Source organism: Ursus arctos, unplaced genomic scaffold (assembly GCF_023065955.2).
Source record: "Ursus arctos isolate Adak ecotype North America unplaced genomic scaffold, UrsArc2.0 scaffold_14, whole genome shotgun sequence".
Lineage (NCBI taxonomy): Eukaryota > Metazoa > Chordata > Mammalia > Carnivora > Ursidae > Ursus > Ursus arctos.
The window spans coordinates 62921572-62949059 of NW_026622808.1; the positions used below are offsets into that span (position 1 = coordinate 62921572).

Sequence of the window (27488 nt, forward strand, 5' to 3'; positions counted from 1 at the left end):
CACAGGTTAGTAAAAAGGTCCATTCAAAGCATATGACAGGGGCACCTGGGTGGCTCAGTCGTTAAGCGTCTGCCTTCGGCTCAGGGCGTGATCCCAGTGTTCTGGGATTGAGCCCCACATCAGGCTCCTCCACTGGAAGCCTGCTTCTTCCTCTCCCACTCCCCCTGCTTGTGTTCCCTCTCTCGCTGGCTGTCTCTATCTATCTCTGTCAAATAAATAAATAAAATCTTTAAAAAAAAAAGAAAGAAAGAAAATTTTATTAAAAAAAAAAAAAGCACATTACGGACCAGTAGATTTTTATGCAATAGAGAACAGAAACTTCATTAATATGATTTTATATTCCATTGTAAATAACCTTTCTGAAATAACACTTGCCAAGACTATCCATGATTACCTTAAAAAATCTACTGAAACACTTCCCTCTTTTCAATTACATATCTGCATCAGGCTAGATAGTTCTCATATATTTTAACCAAAAAAACACATGGCAACAGTTTAAATGAAGAAGCTCATGAGAATCAGCAGAAATAGAAAAGAATGCCACTCTTGTCACTAAGTTTTTAAAATCAGACTTCCTGAGAAATAATTTCCACACAATAAAATTAGTCAATTTTAAGCAAACAATCTGACGCATTTTTTAAAAAATGTGCAGTCATGTAACTACTAATGCAATCATGAAATAGAAGATTTAAGTCACCTAAAAGAGTTCCTTCGTGATCCCCTTTTCCTCCACCCACAGCAGGTGGCAGTACCAATTTGCTTTCTGTTACTAATCTTTGCCTTTTCTAGAACTTCATATAAATGGAACCATTCAAGATGCTTTTTAATTTGGCTTGTGTTGTAACACAATGTTGTTGACATCCCTCGATGTTGTTTTCTATGTGGAGAGTTAATTCTTTTTTATTGTTGAGTACTGTTCCATTGCAGATGGATGTATCATAGCATGTTTATGGATATTTAGATTGTTTTCGATTTAGGATAATATGAATAAGCTGCCATAACATTTGTCAATAATATACAATTGTCCTGATGAATTTCATCTCAATAAATCTGATTTCAAAAATCTCTGTGTGGACATATATACAGAACATAATATAGACACTAGTACTTTGTCAAATATAAATTTTTATAATATTTTCTCAATCTGTAGCTTGATTTTTCATTTTCATATTTGCCTTTTAAAGAGTAAAAGTTTAATTCTACTGAAATAAAATTTATCACATTTTCTTTAAGCTTTTTCTTTTGATTCAAACTATTTGTGAAAGATGATCATCTTGACTGTGAATATAAAGTTTTATTCCTTCTGTTCAAATCTGTATACTATTTATTCCTGCTTCTTCACACTGTTTAGGACCTACAGTACAATGTTAAACAAAAGAAGTAAGAATCATCACCTCTACCTTGTTCCCAATTGGAAGAAAAGTGTTTACTATTTCATCATTAATTATGATGTTAGTTGAAGGTTTTTTGGTAGATATTCTTTATCAGACTGAAGACATTCTATTTTAGTGAGAGTTTTTATTATTAACGGGTGTTCGATTTTGTCAAATGCTTATTCTGCATCTACTTAGAGAATCATATAGCGTTTTTTTTCAGTCACTTAATACAGTGAATTACAATGATTAATTTTCTAAAATTAAACCAATCTTGCCTTATTACGATACATCCTACTTGGTTATGATGTATTACCCTTTTTATGTATTGCCAGATTTAGTAAAACCTTGTTAAGGATTTTTGCATCTGTGTTCATGAGGAATACTGGTCAGAATTTTTATTATACTGTCTTTGGTCTGTAGTTTCATGGAAACTCCAGCCTCATAAAATGAGGTAGGAAGTACTCCTTCCATTTCAACCTTCTAGCAGAATATGTATGGGATTGATATTATTTCCTTCCTTACCTATTTCATGGAATTTCTCAGTGAACCCATTTGGACCCGGCATTTCTTCAGGGACTGCAAATTCAATTTGCCTATCTACTTCTTCTTGAATACAGTTTAGTAATTTGTATCTTTCAAGGAAATTGCCCATTTCATGTATTTTTTAATTAGATATGGAGGTTTATTTTAGGGCTAACTGCATTAATTTAGTATGACCTATCAAGTGACTTTCTTTTAGATATGTAAATGGGGAGCAATAGATGGTTATATATTTTCTTGCCTAAATCTAATTCACATTCTTCTCAGTATGGCACTGTTAGATATCATTCTTTTTTTTTTTTTTTTTTTTTTTTTTTAGATTTTATTTATTTGATAGAGAGAGAGAAAGCACACAAGCAGGGGGAACAGCAGAGGGAGAAGGAGAAGCAGGCTCCCCGCCAAGCAGGGAGCCAGATGTGGGGCTTGATCCCAGGACCCTGGAATCTGACCCAAGCTGAACACTAACACTTAACCGACTGAGCCACCCAGCCCCCCCAGATATCATTCTTTTAATGGTTTAAATTACTTTCCCTCCAAGCAAATTTTCTGGCTTCCTTATTTTTACAGGACTTTTTTTTTTTTTTTTTTTTTTTTTGCAATTCAGTGATCATTTGATAGTCTCACTCTCCTATCTCAAGAAAAATCACGTTGACTTCCCAAAAATTGATTAAGGAGGCTCCCATCACACTTATCTTTCTAACAACAGAAAAACAGTGACTTTTGTTGCTCAGTCTGTGGTCCATGAATACTCGAGGCTTCTTTTCCTACTCTAGTAACGCACGGGCCATCACACCTGTATCTAGTGCCTGTGTACTTCACCCCCCCTCCCCAAACAGATCACTACTGAACCTACACATTCAAAGCCTGAGAACTAAAAGAAGAAAACAAAATTCTCTTAGCACAACTAAAGCATATCAGGGGTGGAATACTCATTTAACAAATATTTATTAACTACCTGCTTGTCAGGCACTTACGTTTAAATTTAAACTAAAAATGCAACCAACCAAGCAAAAACAGCTACCAAATTGACAAAACATTAAAGCGCTGGCCCTGGAAAAGATATATACAAAGGCCTAATAAGGAAAAGGAAGTAATTTGGAAGTTGGTAATAACTGATAAAATGAAAAATATTTTTGGCACAAATTTGGAAGCCACAGAAGTGCTGAAATTCTTCACAGAACTGTTGCCAGTGAGTGGCCTGAGGACAGGATGGGAAGTCAGGAAAGTTTCCATTTTAATTCCATTTTATATTCACAGAGAAGCTTTGAGAGCAGCTAATTAATATTTTGCAGCAAAGTGGTTAGTGATAAGCTCAAAGTAGAATGTTAGAAATCAAAAAGCAGGTACAGAGTTACAAAAAGGGTCACTGAATAAACACTCAACTAAAATTCAGTTGCTTAAGTAATATTAACAAGTTTATATCAAACATTACTATAAAAATTTATTTTAAAAAATTAAGATGAAAATCTGCATCCCAAGCTCTCTGTAATAAAGAAAATGTCACACAACTTACGATATTTACTGTGAATTTCATCTATTTCCTTTTCTGTTTGGTCCTTTGTAAAAACCATTATCTAAAATGATCCAAAAAAACTTAATTAAAAATTCAAAATATGACAAAAACAGAAATTAGTACTACAAACTTTAAAATCTCAAATGTGAATGTTTAAAATAGGGGAAAATAATCTCTTATCTCTGTTTTATATAAACCTAGGAAGAATAACTCCTGTGAACTTCCTTTGAATAGCATAAGTATACCTTTTACTCACTATTGTTTTCTCATCTGTAGAAAATGCAACACTAATATACAAATTAATGCTAAGATGAAGTATTAACAACAAATTCCTATTTTCAATATTTAATTTTTCACATTCATTAATATAAGAAGTAACACTTGAAACTACAAGACTAAAGAAGCATTTAGCAGATTATTAATAAGGCAGATTTTCTTGTTTGTCTTCTCCCTATTCCAACCTAACTTCTCTAAGTCTACTGGAAAAGTAACATAAAGAAAATATGATAACGTAAGATTTTAGTGTGTTAAATTTCTGCTTCCACTTTTAAAAATCTTAGACTTAAAAGATCAGAAATCTACTTACATGATTCATTATAGTTTTCATCTATAGTTAGCACATAGGTAATGATAAAGTCAATGAAAATCTCATTTTTTTTTCTACTATCTGATTATAAACTTACTTCCCTAAGGTCGTAGCTTTCCTTACAGACACATTACCGATGGTCTAGGAATAAAAGTCTACTTGGGAGAGCCCAAAACACTTCCTCCAGTGTCATAGGACACAATGACTATATTCTTCTTTGGTATCCTTTCCTCAAGTTTTGGACCATCAAGCTAGAGGAAGGCAACAGTGAAGAATTTTAAATCTCTGATTCCCTCAATAAGCTCAATAGATACTCAATCCTCATAAAGTTTTACAATTACTTAATTTCTCCATCAGTATAATCACGGAATTGCAGAATGCCAGTGCTAAAGGGGGATTTTAGAGATCATACAGTTCAACCCCTGAGTTTTACAGACGAAGATCCTAAGGGCCACAGATATTAAAGAGCTTATCAAAAGCAACCAACAGAGAAAGGACTAATATCAAGACCACTTGATGTAAAGGCATATGCTTTTCCCAGAGGACTATAACTGTATTTTGTCCTAGAACACTGCTAAATGTGACAGAATTCTGTGCTAAAAATGAGTGGCAAGTAAATCATAATACATTAAATGGAAATGTGTTCCAGGACATTTCCTATTGAGCAGATTTAATTCTGGCATGCTTTAACTTTATTGGGGCACTCAATTTTTCTTTCCATCATTTCTACCCAGATAATGAAATAGACCATCAACATACGCTTTCATTGAGTTTACTAGCTTCAAGACGCATCCTAGTCTTCTCCATATTTTCAATTTCTTGAACTATTTCCGCAGCTGTTAAAATAAGGACATACAGCCAATGTTAATTACACAGTATTCATCATTGTACTATGGTTATGTAAGGTGTTAAATCTAAAGCTGGAAGATGAGTATACATGAACTCCCTGTCCTATTCTTATAATTTTTCTCTAAGTCCAAAGTTATTTCAAAATAAAAGATTATAAAACTAACATGGAATAAAACATTTAACTCATACACATGCAGAACAGTTTAAGACATAACCATAAGAGTACAGTAATTTTGCTCTTTAAGTATATAGGTATAAATAGCATTCCAACAGAATATGAAAATTAGTTTGTTAGTGTGAATCCAATTTTTAGCAGATATCCACTCAAACTCCAATGTACTAAATATAAATATACATTTTTAGATACAGAACATTAAGAGCTATGGAGCAATATCAAAAAGTCTAACATACATGTAACAGAAATACCAAGAGGAAGAAGAAGGGAAGAGAAAAAATATTTGAAGACCTAATAACCAGAATTTGCCAAATTTAATAAAAGACATCAAACCACAAATGTAAGAAACTCAGAGAACATTAAGCAGAATAAATGCAAAACAAAACAAAACAAAAATACGACAATAACATATATACACACAGATACACATAGAAAATCTGTGTGAGCCAGAGAAAAAGAGTATTTAACATAAAAGAAAAAAAATCAAGCATTATATCATGCTTCTCATCAGAAATTATTCAAGCCAGATGACAATGGAGTGATGAATTAAAAGCAGAAGGGGAAAACCCTGCCAATCCTGAATTCTGTATCAATGGAAATATTCTTCAAAAGTGAAGGAGGAATAAAGATTTTCTGAAACAAACAAAAACAGAGAACGTATTATTAGCAGACCTATATCATAAAACTGTTAAAGGAAGTTGCTTAAGCAGAAGAAATATGAAATGAGAAACTTATCTCTTTATCTCTTCCTATAAGAGAAAATGAAGAGTGCTAAAAATGGTAAAAATGAAGGTAAATACAAAATATATTTTTCTTATTTTAACTACTCTAAAAGATAACTATCCATTTAAAGGAAAACAAGATATTGTGTTAACAGCATAGGTAAAAATGTAAAACTCATAACAACAACAACACAAAGAATTAGGGATTGGGAGTATGATGTTGTAAGATTCTCACGCTACAAATGAAGTATATCATTTGAAGGTACACTCTGACTACTTAAAGGTGGTTATTAGAAACCCTAGGTCAACCGCTAAATTTTCTGATAAAGAGAAAATAAGCCCAAAGTAGAAATAGAATGTATTGGTAAAAAAATACTCAATCCAAAAGAGAACCAATAAATAAATAAATAAATGGAACAAATGCAGATAGAACAAGCAGAAAACAAATAGCAAAATTTTAACTGTAAAGCCAACTGTTATGGATAATTACATTAAATGTAAATGATCTAAAAGCAACAAGATAGAAAATGCAGATTAGATTAAAAAAATAATGAACAAACTATATGCTTCAGCAAAGAACTCATTTTATTTTTTTAAAGATTTTATTATTTGAGAGAGAGAGAGGGAGCATGAGCAGGGAGAGGGGCAGAGGGACAAGCAGACTCTGCACTGAATTGGGAGCCGACGTGGGGCTTGATCCAAGGACCCTGAGATCATGACCTGAGCCAAAGTCAGATGCTTAACTGACTGAGCCGCCCCAGCACCCCCAAAGTACCCATTTTAAATAAAAGAGCACAGACAGGTTCAAAATAAAGGTATGGAGAGAGATGTACCATGTAAATACTAATGAGAAGAAACGTAGAATAGCTATATTAATATCAGGCACAACAGACTTTAGAACAATGAATGTTGTCAGGGATGAAGAGGGAAATTATAGGGATGCCTGAGTGGCTCAGTCAGTTAAGCGTCTGCCTTCGGCTCAGGTCATAATCCCAGGGTCCTGGGATCAAGTTCCACGGGGGGGGGGGGGGGGGGGGGGGTCCTTGCTCAGCAGGGAGCCTGCTTCTCCCTCTACTTGCCACTCCCCCTGCTTGTGCTCTCTCACTCTCTCGGACAAATAAATAAAATCTTTAAAAAAAAAAAAAAAGAGGGAAATTACATAATTAATGTTAAAGGAGTCAATTCACTAAGAAATCCTAACATTCCTAAATGTGTTTGCACCTAGAAAAGTAATTAAAAATGAACAAGAACTTCTAGTTCTGAAGAAGATGGACTAGACTCATTTCTCTTCTCATTTTTCATATTCTTCCTAAGTATAACTAAAACCCTTAGATGTAATATAATAATAGACAATTATAAGAGATCTCTGAAAAATAGGAGGAGGAAGACGGACTGGCTAAGGGTCTCAAAATGTAAGGAACAACACGATGGTGAGTTCCGTAGGCTTTCTCTTTATCTCTATATATCCCGGACTGGGCACTGGTAAAGCCTACAACCCAGAACCACCTATAGTCTCTCTCTCTCTCTCTCTCTCTCTCTCTCTCACACACACACACACACCTCCAAGAAACCAATTTTTTTTTCTAGCAAAGGATTATGAAAGGAGACCAAAAAACTTTTTGACAATACCTGACTTACTCCAATTAAACACTTGCTGATGCTTCCTGCCCACTAAAGTACCATTAGAGAATAAGTGTAGAGTGTGGATTCCACTCTCCTTCTCCCCCCAGCAGTAACAGGAAGACTGGCGACAACTTTTTTCTTCCAGCAATATTGTGCCAGTAGAGACCTAGTGAGTAACCTAAACCTCTATCCCTCACCCACTAGTAGCAGGTAGCACCCTCATCCCCTAACTAGTGATTGGAATGACGATCTCAGAGAAAAAAACCTGAAGAAAAGCATCCTTTAAACGTACACGGCAAATCCTAAACACGCTCCTGATCCACTCACATGTGAAATATTCTAAAATTAATAGGCCAGGGACACCTGGGTGGCTGTCAGTTAAGCGTCTGCCTTTCTCTCAGGTCATGATCCCAGGGTTGAGTCCTGCATCAGGCTCCTTGCTCAGTGGGGAGCCTGCTTCTCCCTCTGCCTGTTGCTCCCCTTGCTTGTGCTCGCACTCTCTCTCTCAATCTGACAAATAAATAAATAAAAGCTTTGAAAAAAAATAAAATTAAGTTAATAGGCCAAAAGGTCTGCGAACTGAAGCACAGTATGGAATACCAGGTTTTCTGAGTGCCCTCCAGGTAGCAATTAAATGAAGCAGACCTGAACAACATTGCAAGAGCTCTGAAAACTAAACTGTCATTAGAACCATGGTACACAGAAGTAGGCCTGGATCTGCAAGCCAAAGCTAAACAGAGTAACTGTCTGCTAAGTAAAATATTTAGAAAGGAGTTGGAATCTCATATTATAGGCAAAATGTCCAGGACACAATAAAAACACTTGTCAACTAAGAGGCAGGAAAATCATAACTTCAATGAGAAAAGGCAATTAACAGATGCTATCACTGAGATGACTCAAATCTTGAAACTATAGGATAAGAATTTCAAAGCTACCATCATAAAAATGCTTCAAGAGTACACTGGAATTTAAGAAACAAAACAAAGGATCATAGGGGAAGAGAGGAAAAAATAAAACAAGCCAAAACCAAAGAGGGAGACGAACCATAAGAGACTCTTAATCATAGAAAACAAACTGAAGGTTGCTGGAGGGGAGGAGGGTGAGGGGATGGGGTAACTGGGTGATGGACATTAAAGAGGGCAGGTGATGTAATGAGCACTGGGTGTTATAAAAGACTGATGAACCACAGGCCTGTACCTCTGAAACCAATAATACATTATATGTTAATTAAGTGAATTTAAATTTAAAAAATATTTTTAAAAATCCTTCAAGGGTAATTAGGAGCACTCTCAAAAGGAAATAAAACTGCTACTGTATGTAATATTGTTATGACAGCCAGTGGTCCATTATAAAAATATATCTTCTTAAAGTAGTTTCAATGTTACATTTAAGTTTTTAATGTCTTATACTTGGAAGGGACAACTAAGTAACAACAACAATTAGAAACAAAGTGAAACAAATGAACTCCACTGTATTTCAGTAAAAAATCAAGTCATAATGAAGAAAGAGAAAAAGGAAATTATGAACACATAGTTGACTACATACCCTGAGTCCAACAAAGGGAGGAGGGGAGAGGAAGTCTGGAAAGAGAACTAGAAAATATCCTGAATTCTTTCTTATAGGTAGGTCTGTTTTGTAGTGGTGTAGTTAGTACAGATGAAGAAATTCTGAAACTATTTTAGATGTGCTATAGAATTGAACAAATTGTAAATGTGCTGATGCTATTGAAGGGAGGATCTCCCAGTGGGGGAAAAAGAGAAATATAAATATGTAAGAGAAAAAGGCAAAGAACTCCGTGGGGTTGGACTGTAAGCCCAGCATGTTCTCATGATTTCTAATGCATATAAGTGTAAATGGACTTACATGTGTGCATACATATATAGCACACAGGCATACATGCATCATGAGATACCACTACATATCCAACAGAATGGCTAAAATTAAGAAGACTGAAAATACTAAGTGTTGACAAGGAAGTGGAGCAAGTGAATCTCTTCGTAAAATGAAAAATAGCGTAGCCATTTAAAAACAAAGCTCAGGGGTGCCTGGGTGGCGCAGTCGTTAAGCGTCTGCCTTTGGCTCAGGGCGTGATCCTGGCATTCTGGGATCGAGCCCCATATCAGGCTTCTCCGCTATTAGCCTGCTTCTTCCTCTCCCACTCCCCCTGCCTGTGTTCCCTCTCTCACTGGCTGTCTCTCTCTGTCATATTAATAAATAAAATCTTTAAAGGGGGAATGAAACATGAGAGACTATGGACTATGAGAAACAAACTGAGGACTTCAGAGGGGAGGGGGGTGGGGGAATGGGATAGACCGGTGATGGGTAGTAAGGAGGGCACGTATTGCATGGTGCACTGGGTGTTATACACAACTAATGAATCATTGAGCCTTACATCGGAAACCGGGGATGTACTGTATGGTGACTAACATAATATAATAAAAAATCATTAAAATAGAAATAAATAAATAAATAAATAAATAATTTCTCAAACACTTGCCAAAAAAAAAATAAATAAAATAAAATAAAATCTTTAAAAAAAATAAATAAAATAAAATAAAAATAAAAAATAAAAAACAGCTCAGCAATTTCTTTATTTTTAAGTATACACTTACCATATGACCCAGTAATTCTACTCCTGGGTATTTATCCAAGAAAAATGAAAACATATGACTATATAAAGATATGCAAGCCCTTGTTCATCACAGCTTTATCCATAATAGCCAAAAACTAAAACACTGCTTGACAATAAAAATGACTGAACTACTGATAAATACAAAAACACGGATAAAATTCAAGAGCACTGCACTAAGTGAAAGAAGCCAGATATAAAAGACTACATAATGTACAATATGTATAACTCCCATTTGTTTGGCATTTTAGAAAAGGCAAAACCATAGAAACATAAAATATCAGTATATCCCAGGGCCTTAGTGTAAGGAGGAGGGAAATGATTACGAAAGGGCAGAAGAATTATGGGTAAGAAAATGTTCTATATTTTGACTGAAATGATAGTTAAATGACTATGCATACATTTGTCAAAACTCATCTAACTGTACACTGTAAGAGGATGAATTATAGGAACACCTGGGTGGCACAGTCAGTTGAGCTCCAACTCATGGTTTCAGCTCAGGTCATGATCTCAGGGTCATGAAATCGAGCCCCTCGTGGGGCTCCGCGCTTGGTGTGGAGTCTGCTTCAGACTCTCGCTCCCTCTCCCTCAGCCCTTCCCTGCTGCACTCTCCCTCTCTTTCTCAAATAAACAAATCTTTAAAAAATAAAAATAAAAAATGAAAGGATGATTATACATCAATTTTTAAATGCACACATAAAAAGTGAATAAGTAGCAAGTGGCTGGATACAAGACAATGCATAAAAATTAGTTACATTTTTACATACGAATGACAAAAAATAAAAACTGACATTTTAAAATAAGACACCATTTACGACTGCATCAAAAACATCAAATACCTATGAATAAGTCTTTTTAAAAAAACCCTTCATATTGAAGACTATAAAACTTTACTGCCAGAAATGAAAAACAACTAAAGGGATAAACCAAATTCAAGGACTGAAAGACTCGAATAGTGTACAGATATCAACTTTGACACCAAATTGATCTACAGATTCAACACAGTCGCAATCAAAATCCAAGCAGATTTTAGATTCTTGATGAAATTTTGCAAGCTTATTCTAAAATTTACATGGAAATCCAAAGGGCCTAGAAAAGCCAAGGCAATCTCAAAAAACAAAACTAGAGGAACTACATTGCCAGGCAGCAAGATCTATCATAAATTACTCATAAAGTAATTAAGACAACATACTACTGACAGAAGGATATATGTGACTTAATGGAACAAAACAACGCCCAAGACCTACACATATCCATTACCTGATTCTCAGTTAAGACGTACTGACAATTCAGCGGGGAAAGGACGGGGTTTATAGATGGTGATGCATTGATTGGCTACCCATATGGAAAAACAGGAGAATCTTGCCCTTACCTCACAACATTTGCTAAAATAGATTCCAGATAAATTACAGGTCGAAATGTAAAAGCAAAAACAATAAAGCTCTTAGAAGAAAACAAAAGACCCTCCTAACCTTGTAGTAGGCAAGGACATAAAAGCACTATCCAAAGGAAAAGTGCAAAAGATTAAATAGTACAAGAACTTGTACTTTTTGGATGAAGTCATTTAAGAGAGTGAAAAGGTAAATGAAAGAAGAGATTAGATACATATATCCGGCAAGATCTATACACAGAAAATTTCATGCACTCCCACAAATAAGGAAAAAAAAGGATACACAGCATAAAAAAATTGGTCATAATGCTTAAATGGATATTTCACCAAAGAGGATATCTAGATGGTCAATAAGCATATAAAAATGTGCTAAACGTGGGGTGCCTGGGTGGCTCAGTCGGTTAAGCTTCTACCTTCAGCTCAGTTCACGATCTCGGGGGCCTGGGACTGAGCCCCGCATCGGGCTCCTTGCTCAGTGGGGAGTCTGCTTCTCCCCCCTACTTCTACCTCTCCCCCCACCACCACTCGTTCTCTCTCTCTGATAAATAAATAAAAATCTTTAAAAAAATGTGCTAAACATGTAAGTCACTGGGGAAATGCAAAGTAAAACCATAATGAGATACTACCAAGGATCCACCAGAATGGCCAAAAAGGAAAAATGACAATACTGATATTGTCACGGATGTGAAAAAACTGGAACTCTCAGACCCTCCTGACAAAAGTGCACATTGGTAGAAATGAAAACAAGAAAAGAAGAAAAGGTAAAAAAAAGAATTAAATGGGGGGGGAAGCACCTGATACTGAGTTTTCGGCTAGATCCATGAAAACTGAAGAGCTGCAGAAATAAAACTATATATATATATAAAATCTCCAAAAAATACGTGTGCCTAGGTGCACCAAGACATATAAAGGATTACTCACAGCAGCATTATTCTTAAGAGCCAAAGAGTAGAAAAATCCAAATGTCCCTCAACTACTGAATGGATAAATAGTATGAAATACTTATATAATGGAATACTGTCTACAGCAACAAAAATGAAAATATCACACCTGCACATGAAAACATGGATGAATCTTCTGAACATAATGTTGCACAAATGAAGCCACACTCAAAAGAATACATAAGCTATTTATTATTCTGTTTACATAAAGATAAAATACAGGCAAAAACAGACAAAATGAATAATTCCTGGTGTTAGAAGTCAAGATGGTGGTCACCTATAAGAATGAAGGGGGTAGTGACTGGAGGTGGGGAGCGCAGAGGCTTTTGGGAAGCTGGTTCTGATCTGAAAAGCAGTTACAAAGGTATTTTCCCTTTGGGAAATTTACTGTGATAATTCACCAAAAAATACAATTTGTATATTTTTCTGTTTACATTATACTTCCGTTTTTTAAAAATTAGGCAATTCTTTATATTCTAATAATTCAAAGAACTCCAAAATATGTGTGTGGTTCAAAGAAACAGGACAAACCATTAAATAGTGTGTATATAATGCTAACATTTTACCAAACAATAATCAAGGACACGTTTGTGTATAATTAATAATCATAATGATAACATATATTGAATAATAACCACTTTTTAAGGTATGGTGCTATGCACTTTTCATTCATTCCTTTCAAAAACACTATGCAGTATGCAGTATTATAAACCTTATGGATGATAAAACTGAGATAATGAGTAACTGGCCCACAGTCTCCTGGTCATAAAGCTGCAAAACTGGGATTATAACCCTGGCTCTCTAGATCAACTCTTCATCCCATGCTATCTCTAGAAAGATATACAGAAGAAACCAGCAGCCATGGCTGCCTCTGAGAAGGGAATAGTGACTGAGAGATCGGCTGAGACAAAGACTCATCAGAGTATACTCTAGGTACCTTTTGAAGGAATACATCTGCATGTCTCATCTATTATCAAAATTGTATTTATTAAAATTTTTTTCTATGACTTATAATCCCTGAGCTACACAAAACTGCTTTATCCAGAAAACAAGAACTCATTACTTTATTAGTTTACCTGATTTAGGATGCAAAGCATCGCACTGGGCATTGTACATGTGTACAAATTCTTGGTGCCTTTTAATGAGCTGTTGTTTATTTCCTTGAATAGATAATCCATGCTGTCTTAGCTTTTTCTTTAAATCACGATCTGAGAGCAAGTTATATACAGTTTTGGGCAGAGGCTTCCTTTTGTGAACAGAACTAAAAAGGGGGGAAAAAAGAGATCACTTAGAATTACTGTGAATTATCAAATGCTCCTCACATAAAACAGTTAATTTGCCTTCTGATGGAGTACCAGTGTGACTGGGAAAATAGCAGAACCATTAAGATAAAAATGGGAAAGAGAAAGAATTAAATTTGCAAATAAGGTTGACAGTGTTGGACATGATGCATCTCAGATGCATCATTCAGATACCGGGGTCTAGTGGCAGCCAACCTTAGAGAAACACAGGTCTCAGAAAGAGGTCAGACCTAAGGACGCAGACCCGGGACGCCCATGGAAGGCTTGTGCACTAAATGCCGTGAGAACCTCATTTCAGAATCACACTTACATAGACTTCCTCAATTCTCCACTGCTTTAAAGCGTGTTTGTCCTAAAATGTGCCCATGGTTTCCATGCAAGATCTCTGCAAAAACTGTCACCTCGGATGATCAGAGTAAAAACACTATTGAGATTCAGACTACAGACTTAAGAGTATAGCTGTTTTAGAAAAAGTGCCCATCCACAGGCAAAACTGCCCCCTCAAAGTGGAGGCAATCATTGTCCAAAAGCTCTAGATTAAGTAAAAGATGTATTGGGATGGTTAGCTTTACCCAATTCATTACTGCCAATGAAAAAAGAGTTCTGAAAGTTGACAGGTAGATAATATTCTTATGGCATCATCTTCAAAGAACATGACTGAAAACAAAAGCAAGAAATACAAGAGGGTTTTGTTCTCTTCAACATCAATTAATTATATTAACAAATATATAAGGATTACAAGTATACTAGCAAAACCACCACCTGGCTCTTCATTCTATTTATATAATTAATACGCTGACAAGCACTAAGCTACAATTTAATATAGCAAAGCCCTATTAAATGACTTTCTTCTGCTCCCTCCAAAAAAACAGTTAATAAACATTACTTCTTAAAATGGAATAGAAGTCAAGCTACCTAAGGGTATCAATGACTTGAGACAATTTTATAAACAGGAACTCCTTAGTGAGCGTTAATCTACTTAATCTGATTATAATCTGGCTCTCTGAGTACATTACTTGGCTCAACACCATGGCAATTAAGTGCTTAATAAATATGCATTCAAAGTAGTCATTACAATTCCAATATTTCAAAATTAAAATACCAAAGTTTCCAGTAAAAGTTCATAAGCATTTGAAAGTAAACAGTGTATCCAAAGAACCCAAGATTTTACAAAGGACTTGCATATAACTAGTTTGCCTTCAAGGCCATGCTACCCGAACTGGAGTGAATCTTGGAATCACCAAGAGAGTTTATTAAATTGCAGATTCTTGGTCATGGCTCCATACCACCTCCCAATTCTGATTACATTCTGAAGTGGAGACCTGAAATCTATGTTAACAAGCTTCTATGGGGTATACCTGATATAAATGGCCCAAAGACTATATACTGAGAGAAACAGTACAATTGAATATATGTAGACTGAAAATAACCAAACATTTTTCTACCAAACAACAGTATCATTCCGTAAATTATTTTTTATGCCTTATCAATAATGTCTAAAAGCCAGAGATAACTACTTAACTGTAGAAAGACCTACAAACCCTCAAGAGAATACATTTTACTGAAAACTGCCCAGTGGGCTCTACAAGACAGGTAAGATTACAGCTAAATAAAATCATAATGGGTAGCAAGAGCTGAAGCATTTTGCAGAGTTTATACAAGCACACTGCGAGGGACAGTTCATTAAGTCTGTATCTAAAACATTTATTTTTGGGGCGCCTGGGTGGCGCAGTCGTTGGGCGTCTGCCTTCGGCTCAGGGCGTGATCCCGGTGCTCTGGGATCAAGCCCCACATCAGGCTCCTCCACTAGGAGCCTGCTTCTTCCTCTCCCACTCCCCCTGCTTGTGTTCCCTCTCTCGCTGGCTGTCTCTCTCTGTCAAATAAATAAATAAAATCTTAAAAAAAATAAAAAATAAAACATTTATTTTATCAAGGATAGACAATTAAACTGATGACTTTGAAATTCGAATGGAAAACTGTACTATTCACTGGCATTTACGATGAAAAGCACCAGCAGAAATCAACAATTTCTATCCAGAATTTTAAAATATGAAGGCTGACAGATGATTCCCAAAACATGAAGATAACACTGGTCCTTCTTCCATGATGTAGTGAAAGTGAGTAGTGCATTTAAGGGTCCTCAGAATCTGAAGACATCAAAAGGAAGAATATTCTTTGAATCAACTCTGATACGATTCTACATAGAATGGGTTATAAGGGTTGTCACCCCTATCAAGGAAATGGCCTGTCAGGGTATTGCAGATAAAATGTTCTAAATGTCACAGTATCTTTTATGTGACCAGACCCCAGGACCAGGTTGTAACTAAAGCGAAACGCAGCTCACTGATCCCCAAAGCTTATCTTTGCCAATTAATTTTGTAAGATGTAAATTATTAGGATAAAAAGGTTTTGGGGTCAAGGGGCGCCTGAGCGCCTCAGTCCATTAAACATCTGCCTTCAGCTCAGGTCATGATCTCAGGGTCCTGGGATGGAGCCCCACAGCGAGCTCCCTGCTCAGTGGGGAGTCTGCTCCCTCTGCCCCTCCCCCTGCTCATGCTCTCTAATAAATAAAATCTTTAAAAAAAAAAAAGATTTTGGGGTCAAACAAATGTAGTAATTACAGGATTAAACAAAATCCACAATTACCTTTGATACAGGACTTCTCAGAGCCTTCAATACACTAACTAGTATAGTGAATCTTTCCCTAAGATACACGATATGTAGTGCTTCTAAACTGCAAGACAGAGCAAATGGCGGGACTACAGTATTCCAAGGAGCAGGGTCTGGAACCACTATCGGAATTTGAACTTAATTATGTATGGATGAGTATGTCTTTGGATAAACTGACAGAACGAAATGCATTAGAAGAAATAAAACAGATGCATCTAGGAAAAGAACAGTCCAAGCAAGAGTTGCAATGCTGATTGCTTAATACTCAAGGAGAAAATGCTCAGCCTCTATACCTGAAACTCATTCCTCAGGAAGAAACATTTCTTTTGTTTTTCTTTTTCTTTTTTTTTTTTTTAAGTGGGCTCCATGCCCAATGTGGAGCCTGAACTCAGGACCCTGAGATTGAGAGTCACATGCTCTACTAACTGAGCCAGCCAGGCATCCCAGGAAGGAGCATTTATAAGGAGAAATGCAGGTCACCAGATTCTCGTGGCTTATGGGAAATAACCCTCAGGGTGAAGGAGACAGAATGGAAAAGGTAGCAAATAGTTCATAAAGCACAAGAAGTACCTTGCTAAAGTAGCTCAATGATTATGCTTAACTTTCTTACCTTCTGAGGCTTTCCTTCTTCTCCTCCCGTGTTAAACAGCTGTCTAAGTGCTTATTAATGTGATTTTCTGGAATACTAACCCCGCAAACAGGACAATCCACTGTATTTTTTAAAAAGAGAAAGAGAGACTTTATTATTTACATAAAGGGCAAAAATAATGTATAACCTGTGATCTTTCAGCAATTAAAATAATGCATTTAGAAAAGCAGAAGAGAAAAAGAATGACACCTCAGGGCAACAGAACTGGGAGAGACTGTTCACTAAGTAATGGCTAAACTGTGGTAAGTCACATAATTAGAATCCAAGGCCTACAGGAAGAGATTGCAAAGAAGTCCGGAGATTCATTCATTAGAAAATGCTTTGGTTAAGTCTTTTCTACTGAGGTGTGACCAACCTACAGAACTAATCTTAAGTTTTCCCATCTTAGGAGCCGTTCATACGGGAGCAATCGTAACAACATGAATAAGATACGCCTGGCTGGGGACGGGAGGATATGCAAAGCTAAACTGAAGCATTTGTTGGTTTGGGCCAACTACTGTTCAAATTAGCAATGGTTACAAATTTGATAATTTAGCTCTCATTTGTAAATAGAAATGTAGTGTTGCCATTAGGAATCACAATCATTCTCAAACTGTTTGTCGAGGTTGCAGAGAATTGTGGAAAAATCTTGGGGCCCAGAGGCCACCATGATAAAGGCAGGGATGAAGCAGAAGGTCAGGCCCTCGATTTCTACTTCAATGGAGCAAGGCCAATTTTATCTAATGTGTTCTAGTTCATGGTAAGATTTCATTTGAAAAAACTGTTCTGCTGGGGGAAAAAAGTTAACTATCAAGCTAAAAACACTACAACAAGAACTGTCAGTTGATAGTTGACAAAAGGTACAGTAGAAAATGCAAGATTCACATGTCCTTACAAAATTTATTTTTTTACGATTTTATTTATTTGACAGAGAGAGAGAGATAGTGAGAGAGTGAGCACACGAGCAGGGGCAGAGGGAGAGGGAGAGGGAGAAGCAGGCTTCCCTGCTGAGCAGGGAGCCTGATGCGGGGCTCAATCCTAGGACCCTGGGATCATGACCTGAGCCAAAGGCAGATGCTTAACCAACTGAGCCACCCAGGTGCCCCTCCTCACAAAATTTAAACCCTTAAGTGCTAATATGCTAACTTCAACCTAAGTTTAATAACCACTAATAGCGGGGCACCTGGGTGGCTCAGTGGGGTGAGTATCTGCCTTTGGCTCAGGTCATGATCTCAGGGTCCTGGAATAGAGCTCAGCAGGGAATCTGCTTCTCCCTCTCCCTTTCTGCCCCTCCCTACCTTTGTACTCTCTCGTGCATGCTCTCTCTCTCTCCCTCTCCCTCAGATAAATAAATAAAATCTTTTAAAAAACTAAAATAAACAGCCACTAATTGCCCTGCACTGTGTGTGATGTGGGTGTACCAAAGATGTCTAAGACATAGTTTCTGCCTAAAAGGTGCTCTGAACTTTACAGGTAAGAGGAGACATAGAAACAAGTTAAACAAGCTGACCAATTCATCAAAAAAGCAAACTATACACAAAATAGTCCAGAAAACAAGTGCTGTTAACACTTTCGTGATGTGAGATGGTCAAAACTGTCTAACATAACTAAAGAATGGTTAGGAGTTGGATAGAGTCTAGAAAGGTAAAACAGGGGTCAGCAAAACTTTTTTTTTTTTTTTTTAGAGCGAAAGCGTGCACATGAGTGAGCATGGGGGTGGGGTGGATCTCAAGCAGGCTGCCTGCTGAGCACAGAGCCCAACACAGGGCCAGATCTTACAACCCTGATATCATGACCTGAGCCCAAATCAAGACTTGGATGCTTAACCAACTGAACCAGCCAGGTGCCCCAGCAAACCTTTTTGGCTGAGGGACAGGTAGTGCAGATTTTAGGCTCTGCAGGCTACATGGTCTCTGTTATATTAACACTCTGTTATACTAACCACTGCCATGGAACATGAAAGCATTAATAAACAGTATGTCAACAAATGGGTGTGGCTATTTTCTGCTAAACTTTTACTTACAAAAATATGTGTAAAGCCAAATTTGGCCTGCAACTTGTAGTTTTTCCGATCTCTGGGCGTATTCAAGGAATAATGGGAAGGATCAGTTTGGCTACTGCAGAAGGATTTTTGAGACGGAGAGGTAAGAAAGAAGGTCAGACATCTAAGGGAGGGGTCAAACTGTCTATGGCTATAAATGCCAGTCAGAACAGCTTGGCAGTGTTCAAAGAGGGGTATAAGAAGATAAAAGGAGCTCGTTAAGATTAAACTGGAACTGATGTGAAAGATGAGGAGGGAGATTAAAAGCTGAAAAATAGAAAGCTACTGCCATAGTTAAAATATGAGCTCATTAAAATTGCTTCATTTTTCCAGCAATCAGCCTGAATTCCTATTCTCTGAGAGAGAAAGAGTATAAAAATATCTTGCAGCACTGCCTACATCAATTTCTGAGACTGTTATGTGAAATTTGGTTTGTCCTTTCCCATTCCATCCCCCTCAAGATGCTTATTTATTCTCAGGTCATATGGGATAAAAAGATTTCCATTAAGTGAGAAAATACATATATGAAAATACCTTCCTACCTTTGGTAACCTGTTTCAAAGTTGATGTAGAAGGTGTCTCAGGAACATGAGTATTAACAGAACACGAAGCTGCCTTTTCTACAGAAGGTGTCTCTTTGGTCTTCGAAGAAGTGCTCACCTCTTTCTGAGGGACGAATTTACTCTCATTCTCTTTTATCAACAACTCTGATGTGGAACCACCAGTTTCTCTGATCAAGAAATTCTCCATTAACTTGCTTCCTTGTTTTAAAGAATGTCTGAAGGCTACAGGAGTGTGTACTTTGGCAGCAAGGTTCTTTGAGGAGGAGGAAGCAGGAGATATGGGTGGTGATTCCAAGGAAAACTGCAACAGATGATTCCTTGAAGCACAAAAAACACAATGGATAATGAAGATGTCAAGTTATATACAATAAGTTAACTGACATAAGCTGTTTACCCAATTAACCCTTGCTTCTGTGAAATACAGAACTTTCTCCATAATGACAACCAAACCAAATCTGACTTAAAAAGCAGTTAATCTTTTATAAAGGAAAATGGAGATACTTCAGAATCTGGCCATGAAGAATACCTGGTATGAGACTTACTCTCCAACCATACATAACTTAAAAATCTGAACAAAACATACAAAACAAATGTTTACAGCATAGATTATAATCAATACGAGGCTGCAGTCACTGAAAGAAAAGAGAAACATGAGGTGATCCAACATTCCCCCAAGAATTTCCCCTGGAAGCATCTTCTTGGAGTTAGGTATTGAAATGAAGTCCAAAGAGAGACCAGAGGGAAGAGAGATCAGAGTTCCAAACAAAGATGGCTAGGATTAGAGGGACAGGGTACTGGACGGGGGGTACCCACAGAAAGAGAACCCCAAAAATCTGCACAGAAATTCTCATCCATTCCTGATCATCTCCAGGGCTGCAAAAGCCTAAGACAGAGAGAGAACAAGAGAACCTCATAGGAAGCACATGCTGAGAATCTGAGATTCCCAAGGTCAGTGCTGAAAAGTTGCTGGAGTTTGAGCCCAGCCAAATTGGAAAGATCTTGGTATCCCAGTCATTCAGTTGAAACCCCACAAAGGCCACACCTTAGGAAAAAGGAACATACTCTGGGAATATAAAACATTAATAAAACAAACCCAACAAAAAACTAAATAAGGCCCTAACAGAACAAAAGTGAAGAGCTGGTGGGAAGCCTGGAAGCCCCAGTCAGTTAACCATCTGACTCTCAATTTCAGCTCAGGTCTTGATCTCAGCATGGTGAGTTAAAGCCTCTCATTGGGCTCCACACCAGGCACGGAGCCTACTTAAAAAAAAAAAAAAAAAAGAGTGAAGAGCTGGTAATTTAGCCACCTGTTGGAACAGAATCCAACATCGTTTAAAGGAAGATAATTCACAATCTCTGTAACATTTCATCAAAACACATTTAAAAATGACTAGACACGCAAAGCAGCAAGAAATCAGCCACTAATCAAAAGATGAAATAGTCAATGGAAGTAGATCCAGAGGTGATCCAAAGAGTGGCAATAGAAGGACTTCAAGATACCTATGATGACTATTAAAGAAAAAAGATGAAAAAAACAAATGAATAAAAAGATAGCATACTGTTAGGGGGAATTAAAATCCATCCCAAAAAGGATAAATAAAGAAAATAAAACATAGGCATATATTAATCAAACTGTTAAAAAATGAAAGAGAGAAAATCTTGTACACAACCAGAAAAAAAATAAGACATGCTACTTCTAAGGCAAGGTTTCTCGACCTCAGCACTACTGAATCAGATGCTTTTTTGCTGTGAAAAACTGTTCCGTGTATTGTAGGAATGTCAGTAGCATACACCCCACTGTGGGGTTAAGACAACCAAAACCTAACCAAACATTACCAAATGTCCCCCGGGGGAGGGGTAAAGGGAAGGTAAAATCACTCCCAGCTGAGAACCAGTGCTCTTGGGGGACCTGGGTGGGGCAGTCGTTAAGTGTCTGCCTTTGGCTCAGGGCGTGATCCCAGCGTTCTGGGATCGAGCCCCACATCAGCCTCCTCTGCTAGGAGACTGCTTCTTCCTCTCCCACTCCCCCTGCTTGTGTTCCCTCTCTTGCTGGCTGTCTGTGTCAAATAAATAAATAAAATCTTAAAAAAAAAAAAAAAAAAGAACCAGTGCTCTAAGAAACAACAAAAACATTACTGACTTCTCAACAAACACAATGAAAGCAAGAAGGTAAGAGAATGACGTCATGACATCTTTATAACGCAAAACTACCAAGAGTTCTATTTCCATTGAAAATAGTGTTCTAGGGTGTCTGGGTGGCTCAGACAGTTAAGCATCTGCCTTCGGCTCAGGTTATGATCCCAGGGTCCTGGGATCAAGTCCTGCATCAGGCTCCTTGCTCAGTGGGGAGTCTGTTTCTCCCTCTGCCTCTGCCTCTCTGTCTCTCATGAATAAATAAATAAAATCTTAAAAAAAAAAAAAAAAGAAAGAAAATAGTGTTCTAAAGTGAAAGCAAAATACACTCTCAAACTAAGAAAAGCTAAGAAAATTCCTCAATGGCAGACAAGAAATACTACAAGAAATATTCTTCGGCTTAAGGGAAACAATTCTAGAGGGAAGCACAAAAATGTCAGCAAGAATCAACAGCTCCAGAAATGGTAAATATGTGGGTAAAAACAAAACTACTGACTTTTCAACAACACTAACAATGTCTTGTGGGATTTATAACATACATGAAAGTAAAATACATACAAAAACATAGCAAAAAAAAGGGAGATTGAATAATATAAAATACTGTGAAGTTCTTGCATTGTTCAGGACATAATGGAAGTACTAATTTAGGGTACACTATTATTAGCATGTATTTTGTCATTTTTTTCAGTAAGGACTTAAAAGAGCGACACAGAGGTATAATGTAAAAACTAACAAAGAAAATAAAATATTAAAAATAGTCTTAATATTGAAGAGAATGGGCAGGAATAAAGAAATAATTTTTTTTAAAAAAAGGAACAAATGGAACAAAGAGCAAAAAGGAACAAAAAAACAAAAAGCAACATGGCAAACTGTAATCACATTAAATGTAATAGATACATAGTCTGAAAGACAAAGATGGTCAGACTGGATTAAAAAATAAGATACAAAAGATGCAACTATATACTGTTTGAAAGAAAACACTTTAAATATAAAGACCCAGGAAGGGTAAAAATAAAAGGATGGGAAGAGATGTATCATGAAAACATGTACCATGTACTGATAAAAAGAAAGCTGATATGGCAACATTACTAACAGACAACATTAAGGCAAAAAGTATTATGAGACATAAAGAGGGACATCTCATTTTGATGTTATAGTCAATTTAATTCAAAGCCATAAAATCATAAATTATATTCACTTAATAGCACAACTTCAAAATGTATAAAGCAAAAACTGACAGAAAAGGAGAAACAGCCCATTCACAACATTGTTTAGTTTAAATAATAGTGTGTATAAATCTAAACACATCTTTCTAACTAACAAAACAAAAATCAGTAAGAATACAGAATATCTGAACCAACCCAATTAATCAAATTGATGTAATTAACAAAAAATATTACATCTGACAAATGCAGAATACACATTCTTTTCGAGTATACATGGCATATTTACCAGCACAGACCACATTCTGGGCCATAAAGTAAATCTCAACAAATTTACAAGGAATGAAATAATTCAGTGTATCTACTCTGACCACTGTGAATCCACATGACACTCAGTAACAAAAAAATAACTAGACAATCTCCAAACTTTAAGAGACGCACTTAAGTGTGTTAAGCACCACACTTCTAAATAACCCTTTAGGTCAAAAACAATGCAAATCAGAAAATATTCTGAGCTGAATGACAACTTCGAGGTTTGCTAAAACAGTCTCTAGAAAACAATTAACAGCTTAATAGAAAAACTGAAAATCAACATTCTAAGCTTCCAACATAAAACATTAGGTAATGAACAGCAAATTATACCATAAGAAGTAAATAATAACAGATATTAATGAAATAGAAAATAAGAATATAAGAGGAAATGAGCAAAGTCAAAGCTGGTTCTTTGAAAAAAATTAATGAAATTAGTAAACCCCTGCCAAGACTGAACAAGAAAAAAAAAAGAAGTGAAAATGCAAACTACGAAAACAAAGACTTTTAAGGAGACATCATTACAAATCCAACAGAAATTAAAAGATAATAAGGGGATATTACGAATATTTTATATCAATGAAATCAAAATTTTAAATGAAATGGATAAATTTCTTGAAAAAGACTACTCATCAAAACTGCCAAAGGAAGAAACAGAAAATGTGAAGAGCAGTGTTATAAAGAAACCAAACTGTAATTAAAAACCTTCCTATAAAGAGAACTCCAGGCCCAGACGGTTTTGCTGCTAAATTCTACCAAATATTTATGGAAGAAATAATATCAATATTACACAAAATTATCCAGAAAAATAAAAAAAGAAGACTATTTCCCAGCTCATATTAAAGCCAGCAAAACCTTGGTCACAAAATCTGACAAGCACATTGTAGGAAAATAAAATTATAGTCTAATAATATCTCAAATATAGACATAAAAATCATAAATGAAACATTAACAAATAAAATCTGGAGACAAATAAAAAAATATAATGCATCATAACCAAGTGGGATTTATTCCAGGAACACAAGTTGGTTTGCTATTTGAAAAATCAATGTAATTCACCACATTAGCAAAATAAAGGAGAAAAACTATACACTCATTACAGTAAATGCAGAAAAGCATTTGATAAAATTCAATACCCATTCATAATAAAAACACTTTAGAAAGCCAGGAATAGAAGGAAACTTTTTTTTTAAAGTAGGCTCCATGCCCAGCATGGAGCCCAACACAAGGCTTGAACTCATAAGCTTGAGATCAAGACCTGAGCAGAGATCAAGAGTCAGATGCTTAACTGACTGAGCCACTCAGGACCCCCAAAAGGAAACTTTTTTAATCTGATAAAAGATACTCTCAAAAAAAAACTATGCTAATATTAGAGTCACTAGTAAAGTTTTGGACGCCTCCTCCTAAGATTGAAAACAAGACAAGGATATTTCTACCACCACTATGTCTCTTCAAATTGTACTGGAAGCTCTAGGTTTTTGGTAAGGGAAAAAAAATACACACACATACACACACACACATATATATACACACATACATATATATATGCGCATATATACATATATATGTATATGTGTATATATATACATATACACACACACAACGCATATATATATATACACACACACAAATGGGAAAAAAGAAAACTTTTTATTTGCAGGTAACATGATTATGTCCATAAAAAATCAAAGACTTTACAGGTAACTAGAATAAGTGAATTGTTGCAAGACCCTCGATGTAATATCAATTAACAAAAATTAATGCCTATATATTAGCAAACAGAAAATGAAATTTTAAAATAAACATCACTTGAAATACCATCAAAAACATTAAATACCTAAGAATAAATTTAACAGAAATGAGTAAAATTTATTATCTTGAAAACTACCAAATTTGCTGAGGGAAATTTTAAAAAGGCCTAAGTAAAGAAAATACCCTATGTACTAGAAAACTCAACAATGTTAACACGCCACTTTTCTCCACATTTATTTATAGATTCAATACGATTCCAATCAAAATAAAGGCAACTTTTTTGGGGGTGGAAATGATACATTCGTTCTAACATTTACATGGAAATCAAAGGCCCCAGAATAAGAGTAGGCTTAAAGGAAACCAAAGTAGAGTACTTATACTACAGATGTTAAGAACTTAACGGCATAGCTACTGTATTAAAGACACTGTAGTATTAACTGAAAGAGACACAAAGAGAATGTGTCCAGAATTAGCCCAACACATGTAGTCACTTGATTTACAACAAAGGAGCCACTGCAATTTAGTGAATCTTCTTAATAAATGGTGCTGAAGCAACCGAGTATCTGTCGAGAAAAAAAATGAATCCTGACTCTTAACCTCCATCATACATAAAAATTAACTTGAATAGGTTCACAGGCCTACGTGTAAAAGCTAAAATTGTAACAATTCTAGGAAAAAAACATAGGAAAAATCTTTATGACCTGAGGTAGGCAAAGATTTTTTAGGCAAGATTTTTTTTTAAAAAGTAGTAATCATAAAAAAAGAGAGAGAGATAAAATGGACTTCGTTAAAATTAAAATGTCTATTCATCAAAAGACACCTTTAGAAAATGAAAAGGCAAGCCAGAGACAGAAAGAAAAAAAATACATATATATGACCAAAATACATAAAGAATCACAAATCAATAAGAAAAAAAACCAAACAATACCATTTCTAAAAATTGGAACAGATACTTCACCAAAAATATAAGAAGAGTAAATTAGTACACGAAAAGGTACACTAGTCATCAGAAAGTGCAAATTAAAACCACAATCATTACCATTTCACACCCAATAAAATGCTTACACAACTAAAAGGATTAGTTACCAAATACCAAATACAGGATGTAGAGCAACTGAAATTCTCATTCTCTGCTAGTGGGGGTGGTCCAACCCAACTGGAAAACTGGCAATTTCTTATGACGTTCAATACACACCTTGCATATAAGCCAGCAATCCCATTCATAGACATGTACCCAAAAGAAATGAAATCGATGCCTGCACAAAGATTGCACACAAATGTTCACGGCAGCTTTTATCACGCTAGCCACAAACTGGAAATAATCCAAATTCATCAAGAGATGAATAGAAAAGCAAATTTTGCATATTCATACAACAGATACTACTCAGCAAAAAAGAATGCTTACTGATATAAGCAACAACAGACAAAAAAAGAGAGTATGTGAAACAAAAGAATAAATACTGTATGACTCCATTTAAATGCACCATAAGAACAACCTGTGATTAAAGAAACCTGAATGATGACTGTCTGGGGGGGTGAGGGAGGGAGTGACTAGAAGCAGAATAAGGCAGCTACGGTGATGGAAATGTTCTGTATCCTGACTGTGAAGGTAATTACACAGATGTATGCATAACCAAAATCCAATCACCAAATTCAAACTTACTCTATGTATTTCGCTATATGCAAATTTTATCACAGTTAAAAGAATCAAGAGATAATAAAAGTAAGACAATAATAATTTCAAAAATCTCACTGACATACTAACCAGGAAAGCTAAAATTACAATGATTGGAAAGACTTAAGTGTTGGTGAAGATGTGGAGCACATGGAACTCTTATATTTTCCTGGTAGTAGTGTACTGATTTTAATAATTTAAAAACTAGCTTTGAAGATACCAACAAATAAATGAATGCCTACTTTCTGATCTAGCAATTACACTTGTAGATATATGCCAAAAGAAATATACACTAAAAGACATAAATAAGAATTTCAAAGCAGCAGTCTCTGGAATAACAAAAATCAGAAACAATCCAAATGTCTCCTGCTATTTCCACCACATCTGCAGTTATTTCCCTCTACTGAACTCTTAAACCCCTCAAAGTCATCCATGAGGGTTGGAATCAACTTCTTCCACACTGATGGCATCTACAATGGTGAATCCTTTCCGAAGGTTTTCAAATGACTTTACCTAGATCCATCAGAGGAATCGATATCTACAACAGCTACAGCCTTATAAAGCATATTTCTTAAATAATAAGACTTGAAAGTTGAAATCACTCCTTGATCCATGGGTTGCAGAATGGATGTTGTGTTAGCAGGCACAAAAACATTAATCTCATACATCTCCATTGGAGCTCTTGGGTGACCAGTACATTGTCAATGAGCATAACCATATTATAAACAGATGTCATCCAGGCTCTGTTGTTCCATTCACAGAGCACAGGCAGGGTAGATTTAGCATCATTCTTCAGGGCCCTGGGATTATCTGCATGCTAAATGAGCCCTGGCTTCAACTTCAAGTCACCAGCTACATTAGCCCCTAACAAGAGAGTCAGCCAGTCCTTTGAAGCCAGGCACTGACTTC

At 36.1% G+C, this 27488-nt stretch overlaps 1 protein-coding gene across 3 annotated transcripts in view; it reads right to left on the bottom strand.

Annotated features, from left to right (window-relative positions):
• Positions 1-27488, bottom strand: part of RAD18 (RAD18 E3 ubiquitin protein ligase) — a 115006-nt gene that overhangs the window by 57755 nt on the left and 29763 nt on the right. For all 3 annotated transcript variants that reach the window (XM_026501277.4, XM_048227122.2, XM_057311894.1), the window contains 5 exons: positions 19527-19864; positions 16926-17025; positions 13421-13605; positions 4775-4851; positions 3430-3490 (listed from right to left, as the gene is read on the bottom strand). In XM_026501277.4, the coding sequence (XP_026357062.2) occupies positions 3430-3490; positions 4775-4851; positions 13421-13605; positions 16926-17025; positions 19527-19864 (761 nt within the window). The remainder of the gene's footprint in view (positions 1-3429; positions 3491-4774; positions 4852-13420; positions 13606-16925; positions 17026-19526; positions 19865-27488) is intronic.